This window comes from Physella acuta, unplaced genomic scaffold, assembly GCF_028476545.2.
Source record: "Physella acuta isolate Inbredline_101_S28 unplaced genomic scaffold, ASM2847654v3 ptg000008l, whole genome shotgun sequence".
In the NCBI taxonomy this organism is placed as follows: domain Eukaryota; kingdom Metazoa; phylum Mollusca; class Gastropoda; family Physidae; genus Physella; species Physella acuta.
Genome location: NW_026731528.1, coordinates 991,419 through 1,019,247, shown reverse-complemented (window position 1 = coordinate 1,019,247; position 27,829 = coordinate 991,419). Strand labels below are relative to the sequence as shown.

The following is a 27,829-nucleotide window of genomic DNA, read 5'->3' as shown; positions in this document are numbered from 1 at the left end:
ATGGGGTCATCCATAAATGACGTCACCCTTTTTTGCCATTTAGACATCTCCCCCCTCCCCTCCGTCACACATCGTCACACCATTTGAACACATCCCCCGTCTCCCCATCATCACACACCGTCACAAAATTACGGACCCCTCCCCCTACGAGAGTGACGTCATTTATAGACGACCCCTATAGATAAGTAAAGAGTTACTACAATGGAGAGTTCAAACCATAGCGACGGCGGATGAACTAAAAGATTTTTTAAAATGATATTCTTAATACTCATTTGTTTTTCTAACATCGCCTTCCATTCTATCAAACCCTAAAGCATTATGTTGAACTCCCGTGTTTCTCATTTCATCAACTACACATGGTGCTGAAAAAAGGAGAGTTCCCCACGGACTTCCCCCACCCCACCCCCATGGGTCGCAACGCCTCTGGCCACACTACAATGTGAGTGCAGCATTGGGCACGGAATACCGCGATGCACGCGCAGAATTTACTTACACCAACAACAATCGAAATACAACAAAAGAAATCAACAGTTCTCCAAAACAATAGAAATCAACGTTTCCCAAATCAAGAGAAATACTCGCGTGCCAAAACAAAAGAAAACGAATTAAAATTTCATTCCCCCGTCCAGCACAAATCAACACATGAAACGTATTTACCGTTGCCGCAGTCTATGAATTGTTTTAAACTCACAGCGTGATAATTATGTTTACTGTGTGAGTGATGTGTTTACACGATTTGTTTATTCTCTCTCATTATTTTACTAGCTTCGTGTTTGTCTAGTGTGTGGCGTATCAAGGATCTCAGAAATTTTGGAACGCCGTCTCAATATTTGCCTGGGACGGTTGTGGCTGTTGTGTAAACAAACATTGGCAAGCAATGTAGATACGAAATCACACAAATGGCCAATTTTTAATTGATTTGATTTCTTTTCAGACGGCCATCTTGTCAAACCATCCCAGCAGCTGCGGGGGTTGTACCACGTGGTACACTTACGTGACGTCACCAGTTCCTGCTCTCCAGTTGGAATCAAATATTTAAGACACTTCCTGGAGGCGTGCTAAGTGCAAGGCTGTAATTAAGAATCAATTTTAATTAATAACTCACGCCTGTCGTCTGCTAATAACGTCCGGTGAGCTGAAGTTGAGGCGCGTCGTTTTGATTCGCACCTGGGGGTGATCTAGACAGGTGTTGATGTTACAGGTCATTAGGGGCACGGTGGGTGAGTTAATCAGGTACTGACTTGTATGTCGTCAGGTGCTCGTGCAGGCATTTTTTTTTACTCACCAGTAGAATATAATTTTTTTTTAAAACTTGCATATATTTTAAAACTAGTGTTGACTTTAATTTTAAAAGTAATACAGTATTAACGATTTGGTATGTGTGTTCATATGGAATAGAACGTCAACTATTTTGAAATTGTTACCCGGATATTCATACATTAGACTGAAAGTTGATTGTTAATTCATTCAACTCCACCCGCAATGTGTTGATTCATTCGACTCCACCCGCAATGCCCTGAGTTTTCATCCAACGATTTCAAAACACACGTCTTCAACGTCACAGTTTTAACCAAAATTACGTCATCCTAATGGTATCGGAAAACGTGACCAGTGACGTCATGTACAACTTGACCTACCACGTGATCCACAACGTCACGGACGACAGCCAGACGACATTCCCGGAGGACCTGAGTCAGCAGCCGTACCCCTACCCTCTCGAGTTCAAGCCGGTGTGGGAGGTGGCGGTCAAGACGCTGCTCTATGTCCCCGTCATCGTCTTCGCCATCATCGGAAATGTCGTCGTTATACTCGTTGTGGTCAAGAATAAACGGATGCAGGTGAGGCGTTTGTGTGTGGGGGTGTGGGGACAGATGTGGGTGGAGATATTGATCTTGTTATGTGGCTGTAATGTGTGGGTGTTGGTGTGGCTATAATGTGTGGGTGTTGGTGTGGCAGTATTGTAAACATTATTGGACGTGTGGCTATCTTAGTGTTCAAGCCTGATGTGGTACTGTATCAGTTGTTCGCGTGCTGCTGACGTGCTGTGTGGGTGTGTTGATGTGTTGTGCGAGTGTTGCTTGTGTGGGGTAAGTTTGTATTTATGTTCGTGTGGGGTAAGTTTGTATTTATGTTTGTGAAATAATCTTTAATCCGAACCAATTTTTTTAAAAGAACTAATTAAGAACGAAGAAGAAGAAGAAACGAACTAATTGTGTAACCAAATGTCCTCTATCCGACTTGTTTAACCCATGTCTTTAATTATTCCCCCCTCCTCCCCCCCCCCTCCTTGCAGACAACGACCAACTACTACATCGTCAATTTGGCTGTCGCCGACTGTCTTGTAGCGCTGGCGTGTTCCTGGCCACACCTGGTCGACGACCTGACGCCATTTTGGATTCTCGGAGCATTTTTCTGCACGTTGAATACATTCTCACAAGGTCAGTTTTAGCTGCACCCTCGGGCTAATTAGTTAATTAGCGCACGCTGCAGGGTAACATGAAAACATGCACGGATAAACCTCGCGGGGTGCACATATAAACCCCGGGGTTCACAGATAACCCGCACAGATAACGCTAAGATAACACACGTGACATGCAATCAGCTGTAAAGTTAATCAGTATTTATCATCATTACCCTCATAAATCGTTTCCATAAAGTAAAAAAAAATTAAATAAATAAATAAATAAATCGTGCTCACCATTCGATGCGCTTATGGTATTTCTGCCGTTAAAGTCTATGGGTCACAAGGACTGAATGGATGCCACTACCCCCACCCCCCCCCCCCCAACTCTCCCCCACTGCCATCTACACCTTACTTTTTGTTTTGTCTTAGGTGGGGGGGGTGAATCTTTAAGGTGACACGTGTCAGAAAACCTAAGGGTAGCACTTAGCCAAACCTAAGTGTAGCACTTAACCAAACCCTAAGTGTAGCACTTAGCCAAACCTAAGTGTAGCACTTAACCAAACCCTAAGTGTAGCACTTAGCCAAACCTAAGTGTAGCACTTAGCCCAATCCTTAGGGTAGCACCTAGCCAAACCCTAAGGGTAGCACTTAGCCAAACCTAAGTGTAGCACTTAGCCAAACCTAAGGGTAGCACTTAGCCAAACCCTTCAGGTACCTTGATCAGGTTGGCGTAAAACGCGAAGGAAGAAAGCTCATATGTCACGTGATATTCCCAGTCACCTGACACCTCTCGTCACGTGACTGGTCCGACCACGTGACATTTGTCTTCAAACGTGTACGCCTCTCCGCCGTTCAGCCGTTTTAGTGCAGGATCCGTTGCCATGGAAACCTATGAAAATTCAACTCTTTCCTTAATCAATAATTATTTTTTTAAAATCTGAGCTATTCTATGAATATATTAGAAGTTTGTTTAGACAACTACATCTAAGTTTTAATGTCAATATTTCACAATACAATTATGTGGATATTTTAAACGTACAGGCAGTTTTAATAACGGAAAATATTCTTTTCCTAATCTCGTACATATATTAAGAAATAAAAAATATATCGCTGTTTTACGTACATAAATTAAATTGATTGAAAAGAAATGTTAATCAAGTTTTGTGAACAAAAAAAATGGCTGTCGTTCAAAAAGAAATACCAATGTATAAACAATCAAACATATTTTGAGCGAAACGATGATATCCGTTTCGTCATGATTGCCAGTGACACTTTTTAATCTTTCTAATTCATTTTATTCTCACACCTGAGTCTGGGGTATTTTTTAAACGGTTGACCTTCGTCTTCTGCTTATTTTCATCCAATCGTTTATCTCCGTCACTCCGTGGCGATTAGCGATTGGCTGAGAAAAACAAGGGCAGATAATCTGTGTTAAACTTTTTTTTTAAAGTGTGGAAGTACTTTTTGTGATATACACTGTTAACAAGTACTATTGCTAAATGCAGTAAATATAAGACTTGTAATTGTTGTAAAAGTACGTCAGTTTTAGAGTGCAAAAAAAAAAAAAGATTGTATAACAAAAAAAAAAGCTGTAGAAGTATATAGTTCATGAACAACATCACAAATCACGTTTTTCAAATTGCTAGATTTCACACTTTTACGTTTGTTACAACATCGAAGGTGGGATAAATAGTGCGATAAAATGTGTGATTTTAAAAACTAAGTTGTGTCTCGAGTTTCGAATAATATGATCTCGAGTTTCGAACAATCAGATCCCGAGTTTAATTCTATCCCGTAATGCTTTGGTAACCAGAATCAAAGGTTGTTTCATACTTCGATTACGAAAGACCACACGTTCGTAGTCAGAAATGTTCGTGAACCGAATCTTCTTCAACTCTCTGCTTGAATGTTTTATAGGTCATAACCTGTGCTTATTTCAATCAATAGACTCAATAGTATTTTATATTAAACCGGAAGTATAGTAATATTTAGGTTTTAATAGGCTAGAAATTAATGTATTCCCTCAACAACAATAAACGAAACAAAATGTAACGAAAATAACTGAAGCGGTTCTAATTAATGATTTGATCCGCCAAATAGACAATATATTCCACAATGGTTTTCTCGGCGAGGCCGTTGTTTCATCAAGTATGTATAGCAGTTGGCTACAATCTTCTACATTAGCAATATGGCCGCTGGCACGTGGGCTGGTGGGAGCTAAATAAAAATGGCGACAGGCCATAAAAAATTCACAACCTGCCCAGGGGAAGAAAGGAAGATTGTTTCGTGGTTGTAGAAATAAACGGGGGGGGGGGGGGGGGGGGGGTTACCTGGCTCAAAGGTACAGGTGGTTCCAGGTTCTCAGCGGTCTCCCTAGCTGGGGGTCACGTGGTCAAAGAGCGGTACCACCAGGTGATGTGGGGGCGGGTGCTTGTTAGGACATGGGGGGGTGCTCGTTAGGATATGGGGGTGGGGGGCGGGTGATTGTTAGGACATGGGGGTGGGTGTTGGTTAAGATATGGGGGTGGGGGTGTATGCTTGTTAGAACATGGGGGGTGAGGGTGCTCGTTAGGACATGGGGTGGGGGCGCTTGTTTGGATATGGGGGTGGGGCGGGTGCTTGTTAGGACATGGGGTGGGGGGTATGCTCGTTGGGACACAGGGTGGGGTTGCTTGTTAGGATATGATGTTGGATGCTTTAGCACAGGGGGGGGGGGTAATATGCTTGTAAGGATATGGGGTAGCGATTGGATGCTTAAGAGTCACGCTATAAGTAAAAGTTCACTGTGATTATTGTTTAAAGGAAACTTTAAATTTCTGTTTGGGAGCCTCTATATTATATTTCGGTTAAATCCTAATTATTCTTTGTATTGAGTCAGAAATCTTACCTATCACGTGTAGTTGTTTTAAATATTATACAGATCTCAAGTGTATGTTATAATTAGAAATTCCACATCTAGATTGTGTATGTTTTAATTAGAAATTCCAGATCCAGATTGTATATGTTTCAATTAGAAACTGTTTCTCTTTTCGGGTATTCCAACATTCACTTTTAGTAAATAGGAACACCCAAGTTATTTTAAGCCAACGTGGGTATTGTGGGTATTTGTGACGTCACATCCGTTCTGTATTGACGAGAAACAGCTTGTATTTGAGAACCACCAATAACCAATAAATTGTGTTTTTTTTTATATTACTGTAACACTTGATGATGTGTGGGGGGGATGTTAGTTTAGATCAATTAGTGAGATCTTGGATCACTCGCGTATAAAGTGAGCAATTTCCTCTCGATACTGAATCGTGAGTGGCATAGGGTTGTTTCATCTGATAGGTTGGTGTTCAACAAGGTGTGACTGGAGTTATGGGGGGGGGGGGGTGGGGGGTGATGGGAGGGTTAGGCATTTCGTGTCACTTTGTGACAAAGTGGGTAGGTTTAACTTCTCAATAAATATCTGACATGCTTGGAGCTTAATGTAAAAGGTAGGTTTAATTTCTCAATAAATATCTCACATAAAAGATTCCTCTTTAGACTTAGCGATCCATTGGGCAGGTGAAGTAGAGTTCATCTGTTTCTTGAGCTCGACATAGTGTGGTCAGCACTAAGCCCAGCCGCTTTGACTCACGGACGTCTTACAGTCACAAATCCGAAACGAGATCTGAACTCAAGAACTTCGGTCTAGCAGTCAAACACTCTACCATTCGACCACGCCGTTTCAAATATCTGACTCGCATGGAGCTAAATTGAATCAAAGATTTCAAACCGTGAGAGCAGATAGTGACTCTACTGAGCTTAAAGGAAAGTGACACGTCATACATTGGAGCGGGGAAGGAGGTGCAACTACAAAATACATGACTTCGTGATCGAATTTTTCAACTTAGTTTGAGGTGAAGTGGTGTGGGTGGTGGGAATAAAAGTGCATCATTGGAATAGTTTACTGAGTGATCGTATTATTGAACATGATTTGGTAAGAAAGGGGGTGGGGGTGCGAATTAGAAGTGCATCATTGGAATAGTTTACTGATCATATTATTGAACGTGATTTGGTTAGAAAAAGGGTGAGTGAGGCGAATTACATATGCATTTTTTGGACCAGTTTATATTTCCAAGTTGTCGTTAACTAAGTGTGGGGCGGGTACTCAGGTGGTGGAACGAATTACCTGTGCACCATAAAGATGTTTACTTTGTGCTCGTGTTTTTTTACCCGGCCTGGACTAGAGAAGGACGGACGAGGTACACCATTGGGATGGTTTACATTTGAATGTTGACGTATTATTTAGCCGGTGCGACCTTGTTGTGGTTTTATCCTATCCTTACCCGACATTTTCACCTGGAAATTACCTGTGGGTGAGTGGCTAGACTGGGACAAAATACCCAGCCCCCACCTGTGTAAATACAGGTACTTTAGTAACGAGACTCCTAGAGATCGTTTCTATCGCATCTTCAAGGGGGGGGGGGGTAAGTGTTGGTCTTTTGCTACGTGCTACACAATGGCTACATCAAATGCTACAGGTTAATCACGCGCTGATAAAATTAGCTACACATCATTTGGTCTATATAAAGTGTTCTTTTTAAAAAGAAAACGTTCAAAACTAGAAGCCAATGTAGAATACAGCCACAATAAGTTAAGACAAAATCTATCCAGTTAAGACAAAATCTATCCAAGTATTACCTCCCAGAACAAATATTTACCAGAAATACAACTTCTAACGTCGCTTCCTGAAAACCACCCCAAAACGCCACCCTCCAAAAACCAGGCCAAGCCCACCCTCACAATAAACAGTTTACCCCCCCCCCCCCCCCCACACACACACACACGTAAAAGAACTTACGACGAACCCTTCCCACCCAGCTTCACAAAAAAACAATTTAAGCTCAACCGTTCTAAAAACCTTGCCAAAATGCTACCATCCAACTCTACGTCTTAAGCGTTCTAACAGTCACAACTTCATTCTCTCTCAAACAATAACATACACAATCATTACAGGACGGTAAACAAACATTAGACTAGTACACTCAAATATGTCTAACACACAGACATATGTCTAGGATCCAGACGCGCATCTTTGATAGGTCTAGTCTACAATCATGTGTCTAGCCTACAATCATGTGTCTAGCCTACAATCAAGTGTCTAGCATACAATCATGTGTCTATCATACCATCATGTGTCTAGCATACAATCATGTGTCTAGCCTACAATCATGTGTCTAGCCTACAATCATGTGTCTAGCATACAATCATGTGTCTATCATACCATCATGTGTCTAGCATACAATCATGTGTCTAGCCTACAATCATGTGTCTAGCACACAATCATTTGTCTAGCTTACAATCATGTGTCTAGCTTACAATCATGTGTCTAGCTTACAAACATGTGTCTAGCTTACAATCATGTCTCTATCAAACAATCATGTCTCTATCATACAATCATGTACCAGCCTACTCGATAAACCTTTTTTTTAAAATGACAATTAGTCAACTTGACCTTAACCGGCCCAAATTATTCCCGCCAAGGTTAATTACACATTAAAATAGTAACAAAGTTTAAACGGCCCTGTCTGCGCATGTGCAACAACGGCTGTCTCTTGTTTATGCTAGGTATGAGCGCCCCGGTATGCACGTGCGATCACTCACGCGCTGTTGTGTATTTATAAACCACCTTGTGTACACATTATAAGTTCGTTAGGGCTAATTTTATCCGGTGACCGATTTTGTCCGAGTTATAAATTTCGGACTTTTTTTTTAATCATTGCACTGGCCAACATGTTAAAATGGTTGGGGTGAGTAAAGACAGACTAAACACAGATCACACACAAAAAATGTTTACAGCAGAGCAAGTGTGCTTCGGGAATGTTCGAAATGTCTTGAGAATTAGACGCAGGAGAAAATCTAGATCTGTAGAGGTTTTTTAGTGGTGTAAGGTGTGATTTGTAGCGGTGGGTGGGTGTGATTTGCACCGGTGGGTGTGGTTTATTTATAGTGGGTGGTGTGGTGTGTACTAGTGGGTGTGGTTTATTTATAGTGGATGGATGTGTTATGTACTAGTGGGTGTGGTTTAGTTTACAGTGGGTGAGTGTGATTTGCACCGGTGGGTGGGTGTGATGTGTACTAGTCGGTGTGGTTTATTTTACAGTGGGTGGGCGTGATGGGTACTAGTGGGTGTGGGTTATTTTACAGTATGTGGACATGCCTTGTACCAATCTTACAACAGCTGATACACTACACATTTTACCGTGGACTCTGGTTGTTATACCACATTTTATTTAGCATCTTTACCTGTAAATATTTATACCGGAGTAAAAAAAAAAAAGTCGCCCCCGGGGAAGACCACCTCTGCTTCCTGTTTAGCCACGCCTCTGCAGCCCAAGTGCACGTGCCTCGAAACTTTTAATTGGCTAATGAAAAGTGTTTAATTATACAACAGAATTATTAAAACACAAAAATATAATGTCCATTATCTTCCATCCTTTTAACCAATCAGAATCTTGTAGAGTCACATGACCGGCGCCACTTCCTATTGGCTGGAATATTTCCCCGAAGACCTGCGCGAACAATCATTGTAAAACATTTTCAGATCTCTCGCCGATTCTCGCGAGATACGCCACGTGCTGCGAGGATTAAAAGATTGCACGTCGCAGTTCGACCAGGCCTGACCCCCCTGGTAGCTGTTGCTCGGCTCGTCGCGCTCGTTAGCATTCGAACCCTCGACCCCGAATGTAGAACTGGGTGGGTGTATTTGTGTCTAGTTCGTGTGGAGTAAAACGTAATAAATAAGTTTACATGGGAGAGGTTAGAATACGTGTTTTATATTGGCGTGATCTGCTACTAATATTATGTGATACATAATGTGTTTTATGCTAGGTGTACTTCAAACCAGTCACAATGCGTAGGTGGGGGGGGGGGGTGCTACGAGTGACAGCATTTAGAGGGTGACACCAAATTAAAAACTCGTAATACTGAAAACAACAACAACATTTTATACAGTTAGTAATATAGCAGAGGAAGAGGGATGACACCGAACAGAAAATGAAAAATTATTTTGATGGGTGTGCGGGGGGGGGGGGGGGAGGGGGGGGGGCTGAGGTTGACACCCTTGTTTACCACACCGGGTGACACCCGACCTAGTGACGACACTGCTGCAAACACAAAATATGGACATAATTGGTCATATAGTAATGTCTTGCAAACATCATACTTCATGTACTTGATAGCAAAGTATTACAAACACAAAATGTAATACAAATTAAAGCCCTACTAAAAGTGAATTCTTAATTTAAAGTCTCCCGACTAAGACTTTTGCATCTCTGAAACTCTTTAGAAAAATGTATGTAAATCTTGAATGTGTTATTTCTCAAGGAATCTCCTGAAAATTGGTGCCATTAATTGTTAGAGCCCTGGGGCAATGTTTACCCGTGTATGTATACACGTACAGCTGGGGGAGGGGGTGGAGGAAATGAGTGGGTGGGGATGGTTGGCGGAAATTAGGGTCGGGCTAGTTGGTTTGTACTAGGGGGCACGGAACGTTTTAATTGACCCTCGACCCGAGGGTGGGGATAAGACCCTGGTCTGTGGGCGTCTTGTCCGTCTGTAGTCTAAAGGTTCGAGTGGTGTGGTGTGTTTAGACGTAGTGGCCGTCCAAGGAAGTATGGATTTAATACGTGACCGTCCGTACAGCTATATTTTGCAGATGGCCGTCAATGTTTGGCGGCCGTCAATAAGCGTCAATATTTCACCGTTCTACTAAACTGTAATCAACAAGAAGAAATTATGAATAAATTAATTAAGTACTTTAATTAATATTAATGAGAGCAGCCAAAACTCCATGTAATCCATCATTAAGCACAAGACCACACCTCACACAAGGTATTTAAAGAGAAGGGGAAGCCACGTTTGAAAAATTTGGCGATTTATAGATACAGCTAGATGCCAGTTTACTTACTGAACAACATTTTTTAAATTTCGATGTATCATTTAGAGTAATGAGTGGTCGAATAGTAGAGCTTACGATTGCCATCCCGAAAGTCTCGAGTTCGGATCCCAGGCTCGAGTCTGTAGGACGTCCCTGAGTCCACCCAGCTCTAATTGGTACTTGACTCACGTTTGGGAAACAAAAGGCGTCTGTCATAATGCCGAACACACTGTCTCCCTGTATGCCGAGGTCATTGAAACAGATGAGCTCTACTTCACCTGCCATGGGTGTCTTGGGTCCGAACGGGAAAACATGATGTTGATAGGCTGTAATTCACCTGTTTTATATCTTTGTCCTGTTTCAAACCAACTCGTTGACATTTTCATCGAAACGTAAAGTTAAACCAATGCCTTTCATCATAATGGAGGTGTTCTCTCAAATTGTACAATAAAAACAATATCTGACGTAACTATATACACGCATAAATTAAACGATTATAATTTATCTAATTAATTATGTAAAACCATGACGTCGTAAAACACCTGATAACATTTTTATCGCACAGCTTAGATAATAGAGCCGGCCCACCTAGCTCCGCCCACATAAATAAAACCAGTAAAATTTAAATTCATCAAATTAAAGCTAGTACCACCCACCTGGTCGTGAAGTTATGAGAGTGACGTCACTCGCCGGGAAAAAAGGTGGACCCATCAGGACGTTAATTATTAAAGCTATCCATCGCTCACATCCTCTTTAAGATGTCTGGCATTGATAGAGACACAAACTGGCTTGTCGTGGATTTATTAAAAAATGTAATCAGATAAACTGTCTGTCAAGATGGAATTTCATGTATGTGGTGGTTGTATGTACTTGGCTTAGGCGTTCGGCAAGCACGAAGTCACACATAAACGGCTTTTTAAAGATATATATATATATATATATATATATATATATATATATATATATATATATATATATATATATATATATATATGTGTGTGTGTGTGTGGGTTTATGTATATATATATTTATGTGTTTATGTATATATGTATAGATGTATAGATGTATATATATATATATATATATATATATATATATATATATATATATATATATATATATATATATATATATATACATATACATATATATATATATAGGCCTATATATATATATATATATATATATATATATATATATATATATATATATATATATATATAAATATATATATATATATATATATATATGTATGTATACTAGACACAAACCTCCAATCTACTAGCTTATATATAGACTACTGCCTAGATTCAGATTCGTATCCCACCCATGTATAACACCTTCACATAAATCCATACACTATCGTCTCTTTACCACAGTCTGCTTGAAATAGCCATCCAACTTAACACATATATATTACACCCACATAGTTAATATACACTGGCTTCATATGCTGACCACACTATCCCTTCATATGCCGAGGTCACAGTCACTGGTGGATTCTACTTCCCAATGGACCATCAGGTTCAAAAAGGGAACTTAACTTTTTACACAAGCAGGGCCATCTACATGGGCCATTACTCAAGCAGGGCCATCTGTACAGGCCATTACATAAGCAGGGCCATCTATACGGGCCATTACACAAACAGGGCCAACAAAACGGGCCAGTCTAGACCAGCTAAATATCTCACGCATTGACAAATTTTGGCAGAAAGGGAGATAAAAAATATTAAAGAAAAAGGGAGCTAAATATTCGATAAAAACATCGAACAGTTACAGCGGAACAGAACGATCAAGCGAGATGAAAATGACCACATTTAAATAGATTTAAATGACTCGCTGGTATGTAAACCACAAGGTTGACCAGCAGGTCTCTCCACTTTTTAGGGTTTACTGGTTTTGGGCGCAGTATTAGACATTTTTATTTTTAGCGTTTTTTCCCCATCATACTAATGTTGAGAAAAACAAGTTAATTAAAAAGTCTAGTGACATTTAAGCGCAATTTCCTTATGTTATCTAAAAATAGCTCTGTCATAGCGTAAATCAAGAGCAGGGTTAGTAAAACCATTGGTTAGTTATTAAAACGTTTTTTATTAAATTTTTTTCTTCAGTATTTTACATGTTTTATTTACAATAGAGTTACATGACTAAAAACCATTGCGCGCCTAGCTACCGAACGTGATGTCGCAGCCATTGAATGTGATGGCGCAGCTATTGAACGTGATGACGCTTGTGGTGTGGTTGGATAAAAATGCCTACTAATTCGGTCCAAATTTTAATTAATTCAAAAAAAAATGTGTGACCGAACCCAAGGATATTTTTTGAAAACTTTCTTCGGCAATATTGTTCTAAATTATGGCAGGAATCGATTGGTACATGTTTCAAGTCGCTAAGTGGTCTGGTTGCCGAGATATGGGCCAAAAACTGCATTTGTTCGAGGTTTTTTTTTTGGCTTTTCCGGGAAATCCATGAAAGAAACCCGGAATTTTTATGGCCTATGTTCATCCTCGTAACTTGCTTAACTCAGTAATTATAATAAAAGACTAGAAAGATTCTAACGTTTCTCAAAGTGTGTATATCTCTTGCGTCATGCATCACTTGACAACAGTTTTAGAACCCATGTATTCATTTGTATTACGTTTAGAGCTGATATCGAAACTGGCATCAACGGAGGTTTTCAATCATAGAGATTTGCGGAAATATTCGGATTTTCCCGTACCTATTTTTGTCCTTACTCGGCATCTTATTTCGTACATAAACGGACGTTTGAAATATTCCAGTCTTCTTTGTTTAAATACCAATTTTTTATATGTAATTTGATTTACATGCCACACACTAACTTCACCCCCTCTTTATTCCAGTGTTGTCGCTAGTGGCTAGCATGTTCACTAACTTCACCCCCTCTTTATTCCAGTGTTGGCGCTAGTGGCTAGCATGTTCACTAACTTCACCCCCCCCCCCATCTTTATTCCAGTGTTGTCGCTAGTGGCTAGCATGTTCACTAACTTCACCCCCCCCCCCTCTTTATTCCAGTGTTGGCGCTAGTGGCTAGCATGTTCACTAACTTCACCCCCCCCCCCCTTTATTCCAGTTTTGGCACTAGTGGCTAGCATGTTCACTAACTTCACCCCCTCTTTATTCCAGTGTTGGCGCTAGTGGCTAGCATGTTCACTAACTTCACCCCCTCTTTATTCCAGTGTTGGCGCTAGTGGCTAGCATGTTCACTAACTTCACTCCCTCTTTATTCCAGTGTTGGCGCTAGTGGCTAGCATGTTCACTAACTTCACCCCCTCTTTATTCCAGTGTTGGCGCTAGTGGCTAGCATGTTCACTAACTTCACTCCCTCTTTATTCCAGTGTTGGCGCTAGTGGCTAGCATGTTCACTAACTTCACCCCCTCTTTATTCCAGTGTTGGCGCTAGTGGCTAGCATGTTCACTAACTTCACTCCCTCTATATTCCAGTGTTGGCGCTAGTGGCTAGCATGTTCACTAACTTCACCCCCTCTTTATTCCAGTGTTGGCGCTAGTGGCTAGCATGTTCACTAACTCCACCCCCTCTATATTCCAGTGTTGGCGCTAGTGGCTAGCATGTTCACCCTGACCTGTATAGCCTGTGATCGCTTCTTTGGGATAGTGTTCGCCATGAAGGCCCACTTCATCGAGCGACGGGCCAGCTTCACCATCATCCTCATCTGGCTGCTCTCGGTGGCCGTGGCCTCGCCTCTACTCTACTACAGACGTCTCAGCCAGGTGGGTTTCGTTCCCACGCCCTTTTAAAATTGTATCGTTTACTTGTTTTTACGGTCATCCGTGAAAGTCTCGAGTTCAAATTCGGGTTCATGAAAACGTCTCTGAGTCCACCCAGCTCTTATGGGTACCTAGCTGACGTTAGGGAAAGTAAAGGCGGTTGGGCGTAGTACTGACCACACTATTCCTTCATATTCCGAGGTCACAGAAACAGGTGAACTCTACTTCACTTGCACCATGGAGTGTCAGGTTCGAAAGGGAACTTTACTTACTTTACATCACTCAACGCTATTTTAGACCATTTATACCCAACGACAATGGGACGCCAATCTATTTTACACCACGTCGAGATAAGACGCAAAAATAAAATTGTTACAGATATCCTACTACCCCCCCCCCCTCTTTATCCACTCTACCATCTCTTCCCCCCCCCCCCCCCCCCCCCCCCAAAAAAAGTAAAAAGGGTTTACGTTTGTTTTTTAAAACTATACATGTATATCCTTCTTCACATGCCTCAAACACTTATGTTACCAGCCCCCATACCCCCCACCCCCACCCCCGCCCTTCACCTAAGGGTGTGTCACATCATTTATGGACGCCCCCTTTCATAATTTTTATACTACCTAACTCCCAAATTGCCTTCGTTGTATTTTTCCTTCTCCATAACAGTTTGACAATATGTGACCATGTATGTGTGTACTTAGTTTTGAATATTATAGTTACTGTGTGGAATTACAATGTCCGAATCTGATTGGTCAACTCTAACCAATGAAAACGCTTGTCACAACAGGAGCACTGGAAAGACGTCACCGAGTCGTGGTGTGATGACGCGTGGCCGCTCAGCTACTCGGTGGACCCTGAGACCAATGACGTCATCTCCCACAGCACCCCCAGGCGGTTCTACTACATGTTCGTCTGCGTGGCCCTGTTCTTCGTGCCGTGTCTAGCCATGTCGGTGGCCTACTTGGTCATCATCGTCACCCTCTGGTCAGCCCAGGTGCCCGGGGAGAGGATCAGCAAGGACATCAAGTCACAGACCAAGATGAGGAAAAGGGTGAGTTCAAATCTTTCTTACACCATAGCTTGGTGGTAAGCTCCACATCACATATTTGCATGAACCCAACATCATCTGAACCCCACACCAGAGGCGTAGCGACCCTTCCCGGCGCCCGGGGACATACTTTCAATTTGGCGCCCCCCTCGGGAGCAAACTTTCGATTTGCACCCCCCCCCCCTCGAACTTTTCATTTGCACCCCCCCCTCAAACTTTCGATTTGCACCCCCCCCCCTCGAACTTTTCATTTGCACCCCCCCCCCCTCAAACTTTCGATTTGCACCCCCCCCTCGAACTTTTCATTTGCACCCCCCCCCCTCAAACTTTCAATTTGGCGCCCCCCCTAAGGTCGGCGCCCGGGGACATATGTCCCCCCCGCCCCCCCCCCTCGCTACGCCTCTGCCCCACACCCTAGCTTAATAGTAAGCCCCACATCACACCTTGGCCTGAACCCTACACCATAGCTTGATGGTAAACCCAACACCGCATCTTGGCCTGAAACCCACATCATCTGAACCCCATTCCATAGCTTGATGGTAAGCTCCACATCACATCTTTGCCTGAACCCCTTACCACATTATCTTTTCTTGAACGCAACATCATATTAACCCTTCATTGCATCTTTGCCTGAACCCCACGTCACCTGAACCCCACAACATATCATCTGTTCCCAACATCTTGTGAACCCCCAAACCACATTTTTATGTGAACCCCACACCACATCATCTGTTCCTGACCCAACATAATATGAACCCCATTCTACATCTTTACCTGAACCCCACGTCACCGTGAACCCCACACCACATCATCTGTTCCTGACCCAACATAATATGAACCCCATTCTACATCTTTACCTGAACCCCACGTCACCTGAACCCCACACCACATCATCTGTTCCTGACCCAACATAATATGAAACCCATTCTACATCTTTACCTGAACCCCACGTCACCTGAACCCCACACCACATCATATTTTCCTGAATCCAACATCATCTGATCACCGCACAACATCTTTGCCTGAACCCCACATCACCTAGCAGTGCTATTCGCTACCAGATCTTGCCACAAGGCTAAAACATCAACTTATTTTTGTCCCATTTCCATTCCCCACACATCCTCTACCACCTAAGGCTCTTTAACTTACCGTCAGACAAAAATAACAAAACATCTTTCGTAACATCGTTTTATTATCTCTGATTAAATTCGACAGAAGTGATATCTAAATTTCTAAATCTGGTCCAAAAACGAACTCAAAAAAAAACACGACTAACAGTTTTAGCCACGTTAAAAATAGCTTTCGTTCCTAAATCAAAACATTGTTTTAATCCAACTCAACCGTATTATATTGCGACGTTTTTAAATTGTCAAAGCCAATGAATAACGCGCCTTTATATTTTGGTTCCATCCAGACTCTCTATTTCTAGTTTCTATAAAAGATTGAAAACAAAATACGTTTGTGTGATTTACTGAATATACAAGACCCTTCCCTTGCTTATATTATTCGCTCTTTTGTCTATATATTTAAAAATGTTAAATCTACATTCGTTTAATCTTTCCATGGAAATGTGACAAACGTGGTTTTTAAAAATTTTTTTTTTTTTGTTTTACAATAAATTTTTGTTTTACATTTTTTAAATTTATTTTTGTTTTACATTTTTTTTTTGTACAATAATTTTTTGTTTCAGTTTTGTTTTGAGACAATTTTTGTTTTATATATTTTTTTAAAAATAATTTTTGTTTACAATAAATTTTGTTTTACAATAACTGTCCATGGAAATTATATTAATTGTTGTATGTGCGAATAAAAAGTTAATTCTAAGATGCATTATATTACACCCTCCTGATGCCGCCTTATTTTGTCTTTAGTTAATCCACGCGACATAATCTTTCATCCATACATAAACCTCACGCAGCTAATCTCTAATCCCTAGATAATCCTGATGCTGGTGGTTATACTGGCGGTATTTTTTCTCTGTTGGAGCCCGCTGACCATCTCACTCATTTACTCGGAGTTTATTCATGGCCGGCAAACTAAAGTAAGTTTTACAGTAACATCATCTCTTGTAGGCAAACTAAAGTAAGTTTTACAGTAACATCATCTCTTTTAGGCAAACTAAAGTAAGTTTTACAGTAACATCATCTCTTGTAGGCACACTAAAGTAAGTTTTACAGTAACATCATCTCTTTTAGGCAAACTAAAGTAAGTTTTACAGTAACAACTGTATGTTTAAGAAGTGTCTGTGTTCTATCCTATATTGATATATTGGATGACTCTTGGAGTTGATGCCCCATAGTGTTGATGACTCTTCTGGTGGATGCTTCTAGTAGAGACTCCTATATTGGATGACTCCTCAATTGGATGACTCATCTAATGAATGACCACTAGCGGATCAGAGGGGGAGGGGGGTTCAGACATTTTTTCCGGGAAGGGGGGAACATTGGTTAGAGTATATATTTCGGATGCCTGAAAAAACTCTGTAGCGGATGATTCCTCTAATGGATGACTTTTTTATTGAATATGATTTCTATAGTGGAAGAATTCTCCATGACTCCACGAGTAGATGACTCCACCATGACTCCTCTATTTTATGACTATTCTATAGCTAATAGCGATCTGTAAAAAAGAAACTTGTAGAACCATCGAACATTCGGTACCAATTTGTCGAAGAAACATCACGTCAGTTTCATAACGCAGCCCTTCTATTCCGTCACTCAGTGTTACTGTAAGTTTCCTTCACTAAATCAAATTACTGCAGTAATTTAAGTAACTTAACTGGTCACCTGAAGTCATGCTGATCATCCGACTCTTCTGTCTGCTGTCCGACACGATACGTCTGTCATACGTCCGCCAGCTGTCTGGTGAGGGGGGAGGGGGGGCACAGGGGGGGATGAAGTTGTCTTCCGGTATTTGATTCAATCCCTGACGTCACTGACCCGCCCCGCCCGCACATCAAAACCAATTAACCAATTCTTGTTTGAGTACAAGCGCTGGTCGCTTATTGTGGTCTACGTCACTTCCTGGGCTCTACGTCACATCACGTTAAATAAACGCGCTGGCTATTTTTAAAAAGGGAAACCCATAAAAGGAAAATCTATTTCTGGACAATATTTTTTTCTCACTTCACAAACTCGTGTTTGCCTAGATTCGTCTCGTCGGCCATTTTGGTGCGTCCATTGACTCAATCACAAGTGAACTCTTGGGTGCTTTAATTTCATTAAATGTGGATTAGTTGTGTAATACCGAGTTATTAATGAATACCGACTATTCAAGATATTTTCGTTTGATTTTTCTTCTGATGAAATATATCCACATACCATGACGTGGTCAAGTTCAAGGGTCTAAATCGGTCTTATGGTATTTAAGGTCGTATTATGGTTTCATAAAATATTGTGTTCTTTTTTCGTCCGAGCTAGATTATAGTTAGGGTTGAAATGTAATTATTGTTAGACAATGGCATGCAGATAAAAAGTAATGGAATCCAATCAAGCACCACGGAGCTCTGTAACGGAAAGTGTATGGGAGCGGAGAGAAGATGATGGCGGAGAAAAAAAATTATTTAAAAATTTGACACGAGATCTTGAAAAATTAAAAAACCTACACCCGCTTCAAATGATCTTCGTGCCTATGGGTGCGAATATTCCAACTTTTAAATAAAATGCGGTAATGACGCCATCACGTTCTATTACATGATGTGTGTGTTTGCCTGTGTGTATGTGTGTGTAAGAGATGGGGGGAGGGGGTTACAACACGATGAAAGAGATTCCACGCTTGTCTCCGTTTATTAATAACCTCACGCCGATACATCGGTATAAAAATGTTCCCGTTTCCAGTTTTTAAAATCTGCTTCCTGTTTGTTTTTTGGTCGTCTGCAAACTCCAACAATACCCCTCAAGTTGGGCGAACCTATCCTGCTAACTACAACCAGTGGCGTAGGCAGGGGGGGGGTTAGGGGGGTCATAACCCCCCAATAGACCCCTCGGTATATATATATAAAAAGTATGAGGGGGGTGCAAATCGAAAGTTTGTCCCCGGGTAAAAACTTTGAACCCCCCCCCCCTTGAGACGATCCTGGCTACGCCACTGACTACAACAATACCGCTCAAGTTGGGCGAACCTATTCTGCTAACTACAACAATACCGCTCAAGTTGGGCGAATCTATTCTACTAACTACAACAATACCGCTCAAGTTGGGCGAAACTATTCTACTAACTACAACAATACCGCTCAAGTTGGGCGAACCTATTCTACTAACTACAACAATACCGCTCAAGTTGGGCGAAACTATTCTACTAACTACAACAATACCGCTCTAGTTGGGCGAAACTATTCTACTAACTATAACAATACCGCTCAAGTTGGGCGAAACTATTCTACTAACTACAACAATACCGCTCAAGTTGGGCGAAACTATTCTACTAACTACAACAATACCGCTCAAGTTGGGTCAACCTATTCTGCTAACTACAACAATACCGCTCAAGTTCGGCGAACCTATTCTAACTACAACAATACCTCTGAAGTTGGGCGGACCTATTCTGCTAACTACAACAATACCGCTCAAGTTGGGCGAACCTATTCTACTAACTACAACAATACCGCTCAAGTTGGGCGAACCTATTCTGCTAACTACAACAATACTGCTCAAGTTGGACGAACCTATTCTGCTAACTACAACAATACCGCCCAAGTTGGGCGAACCTATTCTGCTAACTACAACAATACCGCTCAAGTTGGGCGAACCTATTCTGTTAACTACAACAATACCGCTCAAGTTGGGCGAACCTATTCTACTTACTACAACAATACCGCTGAAGTTGGGCGAACCTATTCTACTGACTACAACAATACCGCTCAAGTTGGGCGAACCTATTCTTCTAACTACAACAATACCGCTCAAGTTGGGCGAACCTATTCTGCTAACTACAACAATACCGCTCAAGTTGGGCGAACCTATTCTGCTAACTACAACAATACCGCTCAAGTTGGGCGAAGCTATTCTGCTAACTACAACAATACCGCTCAAGTTGGGCGAACCTATTCAGCTAACTACAACAATACCGCTCAAGTTGGGCGAAGCTATTCTGCTAACTACAACAATACCGCTGAAGTTGGGCGAACCTATTCTACTGACTACAACAATACCGCTCAAGTTGGGCGAACCTATTCTTCTAACTACAACAATACCGCTCAAGTTGGGCGAACCTATTCTGCTAACTACAACAATACCGCTCAAGTTGGGCGAACCTATTCTGCTAACTACAACAATACCGCTCAAGTTGGGCGAAGCTATTCTGCTAACTACAACAATACCGCTCAAGTTGGGCGAACCTATTCTACTAACTACAACAATACCGCTCAAGTTGGGCGAACCTATTCTTCTAACTACAACAATACCGCTCAAGTTGGGCGAACCTATTCTGCTAACTACAACAATACCGCTCAAGTTGGGCGAACCTATTCTACTAACTCCAACAATACCGCTCAAGTTGGACGAACCTATTCTGCTAACTACAACAATACCCCTCAAGTTGGGCGAACCTATTTTTTTCAAATCTCTGCCTGAGGCGTCTTCTATAACCCGTTAATGGCGCCATGAAATCTGATTGAAAACAGCTTTTTTTAAAGTGACCACTATTCATCGATGTATTATATCCGCTCCACTACCCCCCCCCCCCTAAACCCCACACAGGCAGTGGTGAATTTAAACTACTTTTTAATAAAATACTTAAAAAAAACTTTTTAAAAAACCACGTTTTTCTTGTGGACTAAAAAGTAGAAAATAACTATTTACATACATTTGATGACAAAAAACGTGGGTACGTTCACCATCAAATTTCCCGACCCATCTGCCCGACCCACGTTTTTTGTCATCAAATGTATGTAAATAGTTATTTTCTACTTTTTAGTCCACAAGAAAAACGTGGTTTTTTAAAAAGTTTTTTTTAAGTATTTTATTTTCTCCTTTTTAGTCCGTTGCTACACATGAAAAACGTGGTTTTTAAAAAAGTGTTTATAAATACACGGACTAAAAATCTTGAGCGACCAGGATTCGAACCTGGGTTGTCGCGGCCACAACGCGAAGTACTAACAACTATACGATCACGGCCAGCGCGCTCACATCGATTGGGGCCGAAGTAACTGTGTCATTAGGACTCCAGTCTTGTCGGTATCTTTAGAAATCATGTCCTCAATTTTATGGTCCTTGGGGCGTAATTAAATTAAGCTAATTACGGTCACTAATTGCTAGTTTTTATGATTGCATCTGAAATTGTTAGGCGAAAGTAGCATGCATGCCAAATTTCAGGTCTCTAGAGCAATCAGAAGTGGGCTAATTTTCGATGTCAATTTTAACAACAAACATCCAAACAACCAAACAAACAAACAAACGCGAAGCTGAGTTAAGAAAAACGTTTTAAAAACGCCTTTTTTGTTGGTATGTAGTTAGACCACATATTTTGTCTGTCTGTTGTTAGAGCACATATTTAGTCTGTCTGCTGTAAGACTCCCCATTTTGTCTGTCTGTCTGCTGTAAGACCACATATTTTGTCTGTCTACTGTAAGACCACACATTTTGTCTGTCTGTCTACTATAAGACTCAACATTTTGTCTGTCTGCTGTTAGACTCCACATTTTGTCTGTCTGCTGTAAGACTCCACATTTTGTCTGTCTGCTGTAAGACTCCACATTTTGTCTGTCTGCTGTAAGACTCCACATTTTGTCTGTCTGCTGTAAGACTCCACATTTTGACTGTCTGCTGTAAGACTCCACATTTTGACTGTCTGCTGTAAGACTCCACATTTTGTCTGTCTGCTGTAAGACTCCACATTTTGTCTGTCTGCTGTAATACCACACATTTTGTCTGTCTACTGTATTTGTCTGTCTGCTGTAATACCACACATTTTGTCTGTCTACTGTATTTGTCTGTCTGCTATAAGACTCCCCATTTTGTCTGTCTGTAGATGGACGACTGGTACCACCACTTCCAGTACTTCGCCCGATACCTCGCCCACTTCAACAGCCTCATCAACCCGGTCATCTACGCTGGTTTTAACGACAACTTCAAGAAAGGTAAGCTACGGTACGTGTTCGGTCATTTTTAGCTGTTGGTCATTGTGCGTGTTTGGTCATTTTACGTGATGGTCATTTTAGGTTTTGGTCATTTTACGTGATGGTCATTTTTAGGTGTTTGGTCGTTTTACGTGTTGGTCATTTTAAGGTGGTTGGTCATTTAACGTGTAGGTCGTTTTTGGTGTTTGGTTATTTTACGTGTTGGTCATTTTAGGTGTTTGGTCATTTTAGTGTTTGGTCATTTTAGTGTTTGGTCATTTTACGTGTTGGTAGTTTTACGTGTTTGGTCTTTTTAGGTATTTGGTCATTTTAGGTATTTGGTCATTTTAGGTGTTTGGTCATTTTAGGTGTTTGGTCATTTGAAGTGTTTGGTCACTTTAGACGTTTGGTCATTTTAGATGTTTGGTCATTTTTGGTATTTGGTCATTTCAGATTTTTGGGGTCTAATGCACTAATTAATTAGTTAGTCTAGCTGAGACCAATACTTGCTGCCTCTACGACAACTATTAGATTCTTTATGTTCTTGCTACAACACCTATTATTTAGCGAGTAGAACTGTTTTTTTTTTAAAGAATTCATAAGTGATTGGATCAATATTTCTTGGACAATATTTCTTGGACAATATTTCTTGGACAATGACAAAATTGCAGGTGGGTAGAGACCAGCGTTAACGAGGCTTAAAAAATTTCTCGACAATTTATTCCGCCTGACCTCATTCTGCAATTTTTATTTTCGTATCGCGATCAAATTTAAAATTCTATTTTTGTCTTCGGTTTTTTTCATTGTTCAAGCCATTTGGATAGGAAGGTTTTTATTGGATTTTATCAACCAATCATGTGAACTGTATCATAAAGCTTTCTGTGGAGATGTGTTTTGTTTTGTATGAAGATTAGGTTTGTATGATTCACTGAGTCGTCATGTATGTTGCGATGTTTAATGTTGATGGCTGTTATTGTCGACATATGAAGAGTTTGTATGTCATATTGTGTGTCTTATTATGTGTGTTTAGCTGGTATTTTGTATGGGCCAGGTAAATTGTTCAGCAGCTATGTTTTATGTTCTAGGTTGTTTCTTCAGCTGGTTGGTTGTATGTTCTAGTGTGTATGTGTTAGGCTAAGTACTCGTGCGTATCCTTCGTATGTCGTGTGTACTGACGTCAAGTAGCCCCTTTTTGAAGTTACTGTATGTGTATGTTATTATGTCTTCTAAATCTTGTATGTTTTGACTTATCTTTCTTCAAATCTAAATCGAACTCTTAAGTCTAATTAATTAACCCTTTACGCCTTACTATCCCCCGTGACTCTAATTAACCTCATTTAACCCTGATTACACTATGACGCGCACATGACCCCTATGAACCACATATGACACTTTATTACCCCATATAAAAGCCCCATATTACCCATTATAACCACTTACTCCTCGCATTATCCAAAGAACCCATGTACCACTATAACTCCTCGATTTATCCAAATAACACTTGAACCACTATAACCCCTATACCTTCAATGACACCCTACGTTAGGGGGGAGGGGGGGGGGCGGTATCACCCAGACAGTGGAAAATTGACGAAAAAATTGGCCAAAAGAAACTATTATACATATACACATAATTTTTTTGTTACCGTAATAGTTATTATCAAGGAGCTATAAAAGAAAGTTAATGTATGATGCAAACATTTTTTTATAAATAATATTACCCAAAAAAATTTAATAAGAAATATTGGGCTGCAGCTTTCCAACATTTAGGCCCTTTCTGCTGAAAATACTCAAGGAGATACATAACATGGTAGCCTACTGTTGGAACTAGAAGATATCCATTGAGACAAATTGTATACTTTTTGTAATTTTTTTTAATATGTTTCTTTTGGTACCTAAAAGTAAAATAGAATTTCTTGGTGGGACTTTTGAAATAATTTTTTTTTTCTCCTTGCAATGGACAACAGCGAGAAAAGTCTCAAAGGTATTTGAGAGGTGTATAAATTCATTAAAAAATCATGCACAGCGTATTTACAATTAATATGGTTATAAAATCCTGCCTGTCTGGTTTTTTCGGACTTTACTAAAGATTGGATGTATTTGATGTTTATAATATTTTCGGTAACTAAATAAAAATAAAAAAAAAAGCAAAAACAATTTGGTTTTCACGTGTAATGGCGACATAAACATGGCATCCTGCTATTGGATAGGCTGCCATAGATTTTATTGTACACATTGTAAGCTAAAAATAGAAAACTAGGTCATGAGGTTTTAAATTTGCATTGTAATTTAAAAACTTGATCTGCAAAGTTTTGTAAACAAATAGTTATCGATTACTAAGTTACTGTACAGCCAATCAATATTTGTCTTACGAAAGTGAAACATCCGGTTATAACTTAGGCTTGATGAAAATAAATAGAAATGTAGCCTTAAACTCAACAAATTATTTTCAAGTTCTCTGGATTTGCAACTTTTATAGCATTTATTCTAAGAATATAAAATTTCTAAATTAATTTTAGGCTTAAGTTTTTATTTTTTATTTTTTTTTACGGTCTAAATCTAAAAAGCACGTTTTTATTCCATGACAACAACATTATGGAAGGAATCTCGTCAACTCGCTCGCCTCCATTAAAAATAAAGTGTATCTCGCATTATAAAGCTATATTCAATCATGGTTGGCGACGTAAAGGAAATTTTATACAAAATTTTAAATATTTTACTTATGGTTTAAGAAAATTGTTTACAAAAAATTTACAAATGTAATAAAAAATTTTCAAATTGATTTTTAGAAAAATTGTTGCCAGACATATATCTGTCACATTATATGCTGTATTATAATTAAACACATGTTACTACTTTTGTAAAAATTTGACAAATTTATGTCTGATAGTTTTTTGGTGAATATTTTTGTTTCTCTCCCTTAGTATCCCTTAGATACTGCCCCTTTAATGATTAAACTTGCGACGTCACAATAACTTGACCCACCACGACCATCTTTTTTACCTGAGTCATTGATCGAATACCAATCAATCTATAACCAATCAGCAATATGTAACCCATGTCTACATCTGTCCCCAGGCTTTCAAAATCTGTGTCGAGGGGGCGAGAGGCGCACGAGGTACAACACCATGGTATCACGAGCAGATTCGTTCCAGAGCTCCACCCACATCACCAAGGTCTGATCACACACGACCCCCGGGGCGTCGCTGGGTTTCTGACGGACCGACAAACGTTTGGGACGTTTGCCAGATAAGGAGACTTGTTGGACGTCAGTTGGCCAGCATCTCTTGTTGGACGTCTGTCAGACCAGCATCTCTTGTTGGATCTCTGTCAGACCAGCATCTCTTGTTGGATGTCTGTCAGACCAGCATCTCTTGTTGGACGTCTGTTGGCCAGCATCTCTTGTTGGACGTCTATCAGACTAGTATTCGTATTGGATGGTTGCCAGATAAGTAGAGCTGTTGGACGTCTATCCGCCCAACAGACAGGTTAGACGTCTGCCAGAAAGCAGACGATTTGGTCGTCTGCCTGACCAACATACGTGATGCCAGGTGTAGATACTTGATAGACGTCTGTCATGATGTATTGATATCTTGTATGAGCACAGCACGCTGCTGTATACAGATCCTACATTTTTCTACCGATTGAATTCCTACAAAGACACAGCCACAATGCGAGGGGCGGGGGTGTGGACGGTGCCGGGTGTCACCCCACCTAGTGACACCACTACCAAGACTACAGCATGTATGGTGTATCACAGAGTCCTGCGTCTGAATGTCCTACACCATAATGTCCTGCTGTGTGTCCTACACCACAGCCTCCTACATAAAGTGACCACTATGTCCTATTTAACCCACGTGCTGTACTGCTATGGTCAGTGTGTCCAACACACCATGGACAAAACGAACACACCTATGCCAGGTATAAATATATAAAAAACCTGGCCACTGACATTAATCACAAACTGGCATATCATAATGTTAGTAAATAAACTGGAATAACATACGGACAAAAATTACAAATTGTCATATATTGACCTGAAGTTTTAAAACTGGTATATCATTTGAACACAGGTAATTAAAAACTGTGCGTTTATTCTTGGTTTGTTTCGTTCGCTTTTCATTTTTTTAATGTAACATTTTACTGTTTTATTATTTGTAAAAATGTATTCATTATCTTGTAAAATATCGGATGTCAAGGCTGTTTTTTTTTTTTTACTGAATGAGAAAACTATCGACTGTTTACACTCAGTTTCCATGGTAACCTGATCAAAATAAAACAAAAATACGGTATTACATTTTTTTATCGTTACGCATATTAATTTCAACATGAATATAGCAGTATACAAATGTATAAATTTTAAAGTCAGAAAACAAGAGTACGTTTTATGGTTAAAGAAATGATGTTTAGAGCTTTATTTAAACAAGTAACCTGTTTAGCTAAAGTCGTAGTTGGTCGGGTTAAATAGGAACAGAATCTAAAATGGTAAAAAAAAAAGTAAACGTAATTTAGAAACTTTGGTTTAATTTAGCAAAAGAGAACCGTGTGGTTAGATTTATCCTGTGTTTATATTTTGAATATCCAGCCAAGCCTAATAAAACAGGTAAGCGAAAAGCAACATACCACTTTCAGACTCGGTGGAGTAAATGATGTAGACTTGTATGCACAGTTGTATGTAGAGTTGTATGTATAGTTGTCTGAGTTTTATGTATAGGATTTGAGTTGTATGTACAGTTGTTTGTACAGTTGTATGTATAGGTGTCTGACTTTTATGTAGAGTTGTATGAATTGTATGTATGCTTGTATGTAAAGTTGTATGTAGAGATGAATGTAGAGTTGTATGTACAGTTGTATGTACAGTTGTATGTACAGTTGTATGTATAGGTGTCTGACTTGTATGTAGAGGTGTATGTACAGTTGTATGTACAGTTGTATGTACAGTTGTATGTACAGTTGTATGTACAGTTGTATGTATAGGTGTCTGACTTGTATGTAGAGGTGTATGTACAGTTGTATGTACAGTTGTATGTACAGTTGTATGTACAGTTGTATGTATAGGTGTCTGACTTGTATGTAGAGCTGTATGGATTGTATGTACGGTTGTATGTAAAGTTGTATGTAGAGATGAATGTAGAGATGAATGTAGAGATGAATGTAGAGTTGTTTGAAGTACGTCTGCTTGTTTGTGTCCCCGGAGCTAAGCCAATTGCGATGCAACATCGTCTGTCATTCGTTGTCGCATGACAGACGTACAGCACATAAAACATCATACGGTTCATTACGTCCCCACCCTATTTATTCATACGTCTGATGCTTTGTGGGGCGTCGCTTCATTACATTTGATAGAACACGCAGCGCGTATCTAATATATTGTGTAAGATAAAATTAACAGGAGAGAAATTATTTAACTATGAAATCATGTCGTCCAGCATGTTTATGGGTGTGGTAGTTATGGGCATTTGTGGCAGGGGGGGGGGCATGATGGTGCTGAGGTGTCAGTAAAGATATATTGTGCCCTTGCTATAACTAAATGTGTGTTTATGGTTTCAAATACCCAATGGTGGAACTGAGAAGGGGGTGCAGTGGTGGTTATATAGAGAAGTGGAGATGAGGTTTAGAGTTACGCCTTTGATAAATTAACTCTCATAAATAAAACGGCTTAGTTCCA

At 40.2% G+C, this 27,829-nt stretch overlaps 1 protein-coding gene across 1 annotated transcript; it reads left to right on the top strand.

Annotated features, from left to right (window-relative positions):
• The first annotated feature begins 1,541 nt into the window (after positions 1-1,541).
• Positions 1,542-25,361, top strand: LOC131949815 (QRFP-like peptide receptor). Its single transcript, XM_059311845.1, has 7 exons — positions 1,542-1,838; positions 2,294-2,438; positions 13,879-14,060; positions 14,848-15,111; positions 17,045-17,149; positions 22,075-22,183; positions 25,240-25,361. The coding sequence occupies exons 1-7, from the start codon at positions 1,590-1,592 to the stop codon at positions 25,341-25,343; spliced, it is 1,158 nt and encodes a 385-aa protein (XP_059167828.1). The 5' UTR covers positions 1,542-1,589; the 3' UTR covers positions 25,344-25,361.
• The last annotated feature ends 2,468 nt before the right edge of the window (positions 25,362-27,829 follow it).